Source organism: Capra hircus, chromosome 12 (assembly GCF_001704415.2).
Source record: "Capra hircus breed San Clemente chromosome 12, ASM170441v1, whole genome shotgun sequence".
Classification (NCBI taxonomy): Eukaryota; Metazoa; Chordata; class Mammalia; order Artiodactyla; family Bovidae; genus Capra; species Capra hircus.
The window spans coordinates 71,194,966-71,205,163 of NC_030819.1; the positions used below are offsets into that span (position 1 = coordinate 71,194,966).

Sequence of the window (10,198 nt, forward strand, 5' to 3'; positions counted from 1 at the left end):
GGAGGTGAGATACAGTCCCCAGAGTAGATCTACTGAGTGAGAGGGTCCTTTCTGCTTGCCTCATAACAAGACAAGGCAGATACAGCAGGATGCGTTCTCCCCAGGAGAGAATCACAGCTTGCTCCCTGCTGTTCGGAGTCTTAGCACAGGAATGAAACCCCTCTGCAGCCAGTGCGCTGCTCCCAGAGGGAGAGGCTTTTCTTGTCAGGTTTTTTAAGAAAACCCACAAAACAATGAAAGAATTAAAAACAAAAACTTTTGAGACAAGGATTTTTAGCTGAATTAGTGACATAAACATGCAGAAGTTAAACAAAGAAGCTGAATGCTGCTGACTTTCATGTCTCTGTACCTAGTTTCGCCTTCCCTTTTATTTCAATCCTTTTCAATCCAACAAATACTTCTAGATATCTTTTATTTGTAAAGTACTATGCTAAGTGCTACACATACAAGGAAAGGAGGAAGGGAAAGTGGACAGGAAAGGAAGAAAAACAAAGCTCTCATCCTCTGTTCTTACGAAGTCTGTGATGTAGAAGATGCAAGCATGCACACCTCAGCAGCAGACGTCTGCACACTACCAGCGAAGGAGAACAGAATGCGGGAGCACAGCAAAGGGCGGGGGCAGAGCCTGCTTGGACTGGGGAGTGGAAGACACGAGCTTTCTCGGAGTGACACCTGGGCTGCTTTTAAAGGCTCCCGGCAGAAGGCAGCTACGGCATTCTAGGTAAAGGGTGCAGCCTGTTACACAGGCATAAAATGTACGAGGGCCTAGTGCATCTGGGAAAACAACTCTAGTGTGCTGTAACTGTCGGGCATCTAGGTAAAGGAGATGAGCTGAAAATGAAGCCAGGAAGTGAGACAAGAGCCAGATGACCAGAAACGCCTGAATGTCATTCAAGGGCAGGCAGACAGAAGGCCTGACTTGCCGAGCGGCTCAGTGGTAAAGAGTCTGCCTGCCGATGCAGAAGGCACGGTTTGACCCTTGATCTGGGAAGGTCCCACGTGACTCTGAGCAACTAAGCCTGGGAGCCACAGCTACTGAACCCACGTGCTGCAGCTCCTGAAGCCCGAGGGCCCTAGAGCCCGTGCTGTGCAACGGGAGAAGCCACCGCAATGAGAAGCCTGTGCACCGCAAACCGAGCGTAGCCCCGCTCGCCGCATCTAGAGAAAAGCCCACAGGACAGCAAAGACGCAGTACAGCCAAAAAAAAGGAAACAGAAGGCCCTAAAAACCCTGGGTCAATGTGTGAAAGTCCAGCACAGGACATCGGAAACACTGAGTGCTGATTCTGCTCTCAGACACTTCCGCGCTGACAGCACGCACATCTGGCCACCCGTCTTCCCACTTGACATCAACAGAGGCACCACGTTTCTATTCCTCCCTCACTGCACTGTCAATATCTTTAGATAATCCTCTCTGTGTGTTTTCATGAGGTTCAAAGATGGAAAGCTCTCTAGAGCAAGAAGAGTATCTAGTGATTTTTTTTTTTCTAAAACTGAGTCTTAACTTAGTGATCACAGTAAGTAAGTAAGTAAGTGAAGTTGCTCAGTTGTATCTGACTGCGACCCCATGGACTGCAGCCCACCAGGCTCCTCTTGTCTGTGGGATTTTCCAGGCAAGAATACTGGAGTGGGGTGCCATTTTCTTCTCCAGTGATCACAAAAGGAATCTGAAAATGTTGACTAATGATAAACAAGATACATGAGCTACAACTTAAGGCTGAGATTACTCTGTTTTGGTAATTTACCCACTGGTACTCTTCCTAGTCTTCCCTGGTGCCTCAGACAGTAAAGCGTCTGCCTACAATGCGGGAGACCCGGGTTCGATCCCTGGGTTGGGAAGATTCCCTGGAGAAGGAAATGGCAACCCACTCCAGCGCTCTTGCCTGGATGGAGGAGCCTGGTGGCCTACAGTCCATGGGGTCGCAAAGAGTCAGACACGACTGAGCGACTTCACTATGCTATGCCCACTCTTCCTAAGTACTTCTTCCTTCTTTAACTTTTTACATAAATTGTCAATCAGACTGAAATTCTAAGGGCGTCTCTACCCCTCTGCCTTCATGAGCACATTACACAGGGTGGCAGAGAGCTAGCCTGAGCCTCAGCGCAGGACGTGCATTTGGCCACAAGAGCCACTACGATCAGTCTGGGCCCGGAGAAAGCCCCTGTCCCACAACTCAGGAAGTCTGAGATGAGCTTATCAAGTCCTGCCGACTCTACCTCCACACATCCTCAAACTTAGTCTCTCATCTCCCTTTGGCCTAGAATCACCGTGTTTAGTCATTCCGACGCTTTGTACCTGGACTATGACGCCAGCCTCTAACTTCCTTCCCTGGTCTCATGCTCTGCACCATGGCCAGAATGCACGCGTGTGTGCTCACTCACTCAGTCGTGTCCGACTCGTTGCAACCCCATGGACTGTAGCCCTCCAGGTTCCTCTGTCCATAGGAATTTTCCAGGCAAGAAAACTGGAGCGGGTTGCCAATTCCCCCTCCAGGAACCTTCCCAACCCAAGAACTGAACCCAAGTCTCCTATGTCTCCTACACTGGCAGGCATTCTTTACCACTGTGCCACCTGGGAACCCATGGCTAGAAGGCCCCTTCTGAAAACACATTCCCTTCACCCACTATCCAGATTAAAATTCTTCAGTGCCTCCTTAACAGCAACAGCACACCAAGTCCAAACTTCTTACCACAGCACATATGACTCTTTAACAAGTTGTCTAACAAGCATAAGAGACTCTTTAATCGTCTCTCCTGCCATTTATTCACTCAACACATATTTCCTGTTTACCTACTACATGTCACGAACTATTCTAGACACTCAGGGTGTATGTTTGTGTACGTACGAGTGAACAAAAAGCACGTATACATAAAACAAAAAACAAACTATGGGAGCTTAAACTGTTCTGGGGCAAAGTTGGCAATACATACAGTAAGTAAATTACATTAGGTAATACGTGCTATACACAAGCATAGAATGGTCAGGGCGGGCCTTATTGACAAGAGGCTTGCCAGAGGTGAGGAAGCGAGCCATGGAGCTATCTAGAAAAAGCATGCTCCAGGCAGGAAAGACCGTCCGGTGCAAAGGCCTCACGTGGAAGTGTGCCTGTGCTCGTGGGCTGTTAGGAGATCAGTGTGGATGGAGCAGATGAGCAAGGAGAAGGAGAGAGCAGGTTCAGATGGGGAGAAGGGGAAGAGAAGGGTGGGCAGGCCACGGAGGTCCCTGCAGACAACTGCAAGGACTTGGGTTTTATTCTGAGTAATATGGGAAGCACTGCAAGCGACAGGTGAGCACAGGAATGGCACGACTCGACAGGTTTTACAAGAACTGTTCTGGCTATCGTGCTGCCAGCAGACAGCAGTGGGGCAAGGCAGAAGCAGGAACTCTGCTAGGAGGCTCTGGCCGTGATACAGGTGAGACAAAGAGGCAGATCATGTCGGAAATGATCAGATGGCAGATGTGTAATATTCGGAAGGTACGCTCAGGAAGATTTTTCTGACACATTGGATGTGAGGTGGGAGAGAGGAGTCAAAACTGTAACCAGGGCTTTTGGACTAAGAAAATGGGAAGACAGACTTGGCATGAGCTCAGAGCAGGTTTGAGGGGGCAAGACTGGGAGTTCAGTTTTTGACATCTTTGAAACATGTCAACTGGACTTCCCAGCAGGCTTTGGGATATTTAAGTTCAGAGTTCAAAAAAGGGCTGGAGCTTTTTTTTTTTTTTTTAACATTAAAATTTTTTTGGCTGTACTGGGTCCCCACTGTGGTGCGCAGGCTCTTTCTTGGTTGCTGCGCGCCGAGTTTTCTCCAGTTGCAGAGTGTGGGGGCTACTCTCTAGGAGCGGTATGAGGGCTTCGCACTGCAGTCTTCTCTTGTTGAGAGCATGGGCTCTAGGGCACGCAGCCTCAATAATTGCGGTGCATGGGCTCAGCTGACTTGTGGCAAGTGGGATCTTAGTTCCCCGGCCAGGGATCAGACCCACGTACCCCACTGTGGCAGGCAGATCCCCAACCACTGAGCCCCCATGCAAGTCCCTAAGGCTGCAGCTTCTGTTTGCTCTGATTGGAAAAAACCCCACATTCCAGGCTTGTAGAACCACACACAGGTCCCTACATGGGTCCCCGAAGTTTCCCCAGGTCTCTGTGTCTCCCTGTCTGTCTAAAGTGTTCTTGCTCCCATGTTTTCCCACTTGGTCAAAAAAAGTCTCAGCCTTCAAGAGTTATGTCATAGAGCATCTATTTATGAAACTCACATGCTTATCATCTCCTGAATTACCCTGTTTCCTTAAGTCACTGACGAAACTGAACTATATGATAGCTGGTCTTTCAGCATACTCCAAAAAGCTGAACAATTTTAATGTCTTCTTTGGTAAGGAAAAAGCAGCCGTTTCATAACACAGCAGGTGACTTGCCTGATCTGATCACCAGAAATCTTTAGAAACTTTTAAAGAAAATTAAGACCACAGAAAAATATTTGGGCAAAGAGCTGAGTAATCAAATTTTGCACTTTCCAAGTTCAGTAGTTATTTGAAGAAGATAAATTCTCAAAAAGACTTGTATTACATAATAAACTTTATAGGCTAAAAACAAAGAGGAACATCTGCCTGTGTTCCAAAGTTATTTACTGTTATAAAAAATTTTCATTTTGATTGTCATCCTTTCCCTTGCCCTGGGGAGGCACTGAAATTAGAAGAGTTATTGGACAAGAAAACTAGTCTCTGTTTCACTCCCAAGAGACAGACATCAGATCTAATTGAGAGGGGTGGGGCAGGGGAGTTTAAAAGATGTGAAATTGAGAGCTGATCCAGTTCAATATCCAGTTCAATATCCAATGAGGATATTCAGAGGGGCTGTGGCTGCCTCTTGGAAATGTGAGCCCAACTACCAGTTCAGTGCAGCTACAACCTTCTAAAATGTAGGCACCATGACGGCAGAGATTTTCTTTTGTTTTGTTCACACTATTTCACATAGTTAAGTACAGGGTAAATTAAAAAATGTGTAATTCAAGACTATATGGGGGATTGAAATACATTCAATATAAACTATAAAACAAGTACAATGCGTTTCTTCCAAGTTTAAAAAATTGTTGACTCTTTGAAAGTCACAAAATTTGAAGTACCAAGAATTTGCAATCATAACCTTTAAGTATGAATTACAAAAGGGTAATAACCACGTCCAAAAGTGTGGAGGAGGGACACCAAAGCAAAATCTCTAACCAGGCAGTGGTTTATAAAAGTTCTTTGTAGATTAAGAAAAAAGGATGGTACTCTAGCAACTAGTTATACTTGCTTTTTAGTGAATAGTATTTTAAATACACATTCATCATGGGAAAATTATAGCCCTTGAAAATAAAATGGTGCAAAGATCTTGTAACATGTCTTTAGAGAATCAAGATTTACAAGGACAACTAGAAAAAGACATTTAAAAATTTTGATTCCAGGTTATAGTAACAAAGTAGCTTAATACAACCCAAATTAACAGCCTAGGTTCTGAAAGTTCCCTTACTGAAGAAACTTTTTGAGTTTAGTTTTAATGTAACTGACACTGTATTAGTTTCAGGTATACAAAGTAATGATTCAGTCAAGTGTATACACTGGAAAAGGATCACCATGGTAAGTCTAACTTCCGACAGCTAACATAGATGAAAAAAATTTTTTTTTCTTGTGATGAGATCTTTTGGGATCTCTTCTCTCAGCAACTTTCAAATGTGCAATAAACTATTATTAACTATAGCCAGCATCCTCATGACTTATTTTGTAACTAAAAATTTGTTCTTATTTATTTGATTTTAAAAACAAACAAGCTTTGAAGAAAACACTTGCAACAATAACCATTGTTTTCACGTAGTCAATAGGCAATCTAATATATGTATTTCAATTCTAAAAAAAACAAAAAACACACACCAGGTATCGTTTTAAAGTTAAAAACACCAACCTCTTTAACCTCATGTAGTTTTCATTGGCAGCAGGTCGGCATTCAGCTCTTTGTACCACTATTCCTTCCAGTGAAAGCTTATCTTGAATGGAAAGAAAAAATTAACAAACGTATTTAGATAACATTTATCATTTTCAAGACTGTATTTTGACATACTAACCACAGTAACAGTGATCACAATCAAATACAGTCAATAATATATATCAAGGAAAGAAAAGGAACATTTTTAAGTTTATAGTGGTATCACTGATCAGAACAGCAAAAAAACTTATAGTAAAAAACTGGGCTCCTGTCAGGCCCATTTACAGACTGCTGCAGCCCCTTACCAATAGCAGCTTTTAAACACTTAGCTCTTTCTAAAGAGAGTGGCTTAAAAGGGCATAAAATCAAATAAAAATTTGTAGGGTGTACAGGCTATATCATCTTTGAAGGGTGCACAGAGAAGTAACTTCTGAAAAAGTCTAAAGCACTAAATCAAAGGTATATACATACACGTATTTGAATGTGTGGGTACACACACATATATGTGCAAAAACCAAAATTCTAGAATACACTATGACTACAACAGCTGGCCTAAAAAATACCGTGAAACTAGTCAGGTTCTTGCCTAGTTTATACAGAATATCAGTTCCGCCTGCCAGTTGCTCTAACTCCTATTTTTCAGCAAAATGATTAATATGGGTGTGGCCAAACAAGAGCTTTCAAATGCTATGAGCATTTGTCCAAGTAGAAGGAAAAATTTTCCCACTGTTAGTAAGAATTCTTACGGTGACCCTGATACAATATTCAAGAGAAACAAAAATTAGCATCTACTATTGTGTGCCTACTAGGCACCAAGTCACTTTAGATCTCATCTTATTTGATAATGCATATATGACTGACCCACGATGGCACCAGCCTTAGTGCATTCTGGAAATGGATGACTATGGTTAGGAACAGTTACGGTCCAATCATATTTCTAAGAGAATTCGCCCGAGTATCCAGGAGAGATTCAGGAACTCCTTTGGCTCCTCAGCAATGCATTTATCATGCATCTCTTGAGGGCCAATGACCTCACACATTCCACAAACATTAACTAAGTGCCTACCAAGCAAAGGGAACCATTTAGGGACTGCAGAATCGAAGATGACTGAGGTACAGCACTGTCTTCAAGAAGCATACAGTTTACTGGGCAAACAGATAAACTGACCAAAACATAAAATGCAGATGGAACCATGCCCACGTGATTTATATGAGAAAAATTTTCTGGACTTTCCTGGTGGTCTTGTGGTTCGAATCCACCTGCCAATGCAGGGGACATCAGTTCGATCCCTGGTCTGGGAAGATTCCACATGCCTCGAGGCAACTAAACCTGTGTGCCACAGCTACTGAGCCCACACGCTCTAGAGGCTTAGTGCCCCAACTGCTGAACCTGAGAGCTGCAGCTGACGAAGCCGTGCTCCATAACAAGAGGAGCCGCCACAAGGACAGGCCCAGGCACTGTAGCTAGAGAGCAGCCCGCACGCAGCAACAGAGATCCAGCATAGCCATATCCATAAATGAGGCCTTCCTTGTACCAAAAAGTTTATGGTGACCTTTTAAAATCCTGGAACTCCTTACTACAGCCCCTAAGTACTAACTGCAAACACACAGTAATTCAATAGTTCGATGCAACATAAGCACAAACCTCAAGGTACAGGCTGACAGATGACTGCAAAGAGTGACGATGAGAAGCAAGTCTACCTTATGCCCAAATATGGCAGGAAGGAAACAAGCAGGCTGGAATTATTTTATATTAAATTTAAATTCTGAAAGTAATTTCCTCTTACTAATAAATTTAGTAAGATTAAAATTTGAATTTTCTTAAAGCAAAAACAAATCTTATATTTGAGCATGCCCCTCTACTGAAGCTAAAAGTTCAAGCTAGAACGATTCCTGTCATAACAATCACAAGATTTGGGAACGATTCCAATCTACAGGGCCTTAAATGCATGAGAAAAGCTCACTACTGAAACATAAATTAATCCTTTTTAAAAAATGAAATAAATCTAGAATACTGTCTCCAAAGATAATTTAGTTACATACCCCATGTATTTACTAATGCTGAATACTAAAAAGCTACCTTTCAATACCACCTGTGAATGTTCCACATTTATTTAGCAGTACCTACTCCTGGGCAGGGGCTTTCCTGGTAGCTCAGCTGGTAAAGAATCTGCCTGCAAAGCAGGAGACCCTGGTTCAGAAGATCCCCTGGAAAAGGGAAAGGCTACCCACTCCAGTATTCTTGCCTGGAGAATCCCCATGGACAGAGGGGCCTGGTGGGCTACAGTCCATGGGGTAGCGAAGAGTCGGAAGGGACTGAGCAACTATGCACAGCACAGCACTCTTGGGTGGACAGGGTGAATTTAAATTTTTATTTAAAAGCTTCTGCTGAAGACGTTTCATAATTATAATACCTGAAAGAGTAGCAGGCATCTAAAACACGCACCCGCTTTCACCTGGCCCCCACTCATCATCACTCTTCTCCAACAAGGTCACTCAAAGCAGGAAGATTCACTTCCCCAAACCACGACTTCCTGTCCATCATATTCTCTTTTCAAATCTAAACTAGCTTCTCAAGTGAAAGGAAAGGTCTTCATCAGCAGCAATGAAAATGTCCATCAACTCGCTGCTCTTAAATAAGGCCACATCTCTGTTCACTCTTTGCCTTTTTCCCGCTCTTCCAAATAAAATAAAAAAAATAATAATTTACTTATAATACAGCCCCCTAAGCAAGATATAAAACCATCACACACTTTTAAAACCTCACAGGAACATGCTTTCTTTTTTTTTTTTCCCACTAAACTGTGCTGCTTCTCTAAAACACTGCTTAAGATTTCAGGGGAAAGCTATTATATATTACATTTTAAGACAGCTGAAAGCACTCACTTGCACACCACTGCTGTTAATTACAGATCATATTCATTAATACAGGAACCCTGACTTAACACTACTTTGCTGGCTCAGTTTGAAAGACTGTAGATACTTGAAAAATGAGGGTTTTTTTCATATATTTGTCAAATATTTACTGAGTGACTTTTATGTAAAAGATAATGCAAACAGATCAGGAATAACACAGAACTATGAAAGTTGGCTCCTGCCCTCAAGGAGCAGAGTCTAGTGCAGCCATTCACAAATGTGAGGATCCAAAATAACTTTTTATGTGGATTTTATCTATTGATATTGACTAGAAATGAAAACTGAAAAATGCTTAGGAAATCAGAGTGAAAAAGGCAAAAACACTTGATATCATTAGGAAAATGGTTCTGATTTCCAGGGACCCGCCCTCCACCCAGTGGCTTCCAGATTACTTTCTGGGAGCTCGCTGGAATGAGACAGGTATATAAACTACTCTAACACACTAGGAGCACTTCTGCTAGGCCTCCACTTAACCCACTTCTAGATTACCAAGGCTCTCAATCTCCCTCATAAATACGGTGGCAGATGCCCAGAGCTTGCTATACACTAGTGGGTAGTAGGTTAATCTCTATTACTCCCACACACTTCTGCTCAAGCTATGCTAGAACTTGTTTATGCTAGTTTTACTGTTAGTAATTGGGCAATTCGATTATATATTATATAATCCTATTAATTATGAGTATGAGGGAGGGAGACTTTCTATGAAAACTAAGTTTAATGCTTTGTAAGATGGGCTGCCCTGGTGGCTCAGTGATAAACAATCTGCCAGCAATGCAGGAGGGGCGGATTTGATCCTAGGTCAGGAAGATCTCCTGCAGAAGAAAATGGCAACCCACTTCAGTATTCTTGCCTGGAGAAACCCATGGACAGAGAAGTCCGGCAGGCTACAGTCCATGGGGTCACAAAGAGTCGGACACGACTGAGCAACTAAAGAACAGCAAGATGTGATATAAAGGTAAGTTGCTAAAAACCTGTCAAATTAGGTACTGGAGGGACAACTAGAGACCAGAAGAGAAACAAAAGTCTCGAAGGATTCTACAACTGTACTGTCTCACTGTGTCTAAAGTCTTGCTCCTTTTTCAAGAAACCAAAATTAAAAATCTAAGCTAAATTATGGGTTTACTCTCCACAAGAAAGAGAGATCAGATCAAAGGCCTTGTCCTCCATGCACACTGGTGACTAAATGTGCATTTGTGGGCCTTACAGTGTTTAAGGCATTAAGAATACATTGTGTTATCATTTCATGATTCCCGACCTTCTAATTTAACTACTGGAAGGACGACTGGTCCTTCCATAGAGGCTGTGGGATTCTACTGTACTAAGTAGAAT

At 42.9% G+C, this 10,198-nt stretch overlaps 1 protein-coding gene across 1 annotated transcript in view; it reads right to left on the reverse strand.

Moving 5' to 3' along the window:
- GTF2F2 (general transcription factor IIF subunit 2) overlaps positions 1-10,198 on the reverse strand; it is a 134,656-nt gene that overhangs the window by 56,376 nt on the left and 68,082 nt on the right. Inside the window, exon 5 of the mRNA XM_005687430.3 lies at positions 5,933-6,014. Coding sequence (XP_005687487.1) covers positions 5,933-6,014 — 82 coding nt within the window. The remainder of the gene's footprint in view (positions 1-5,932; positions 6,015-10,198) is intronic.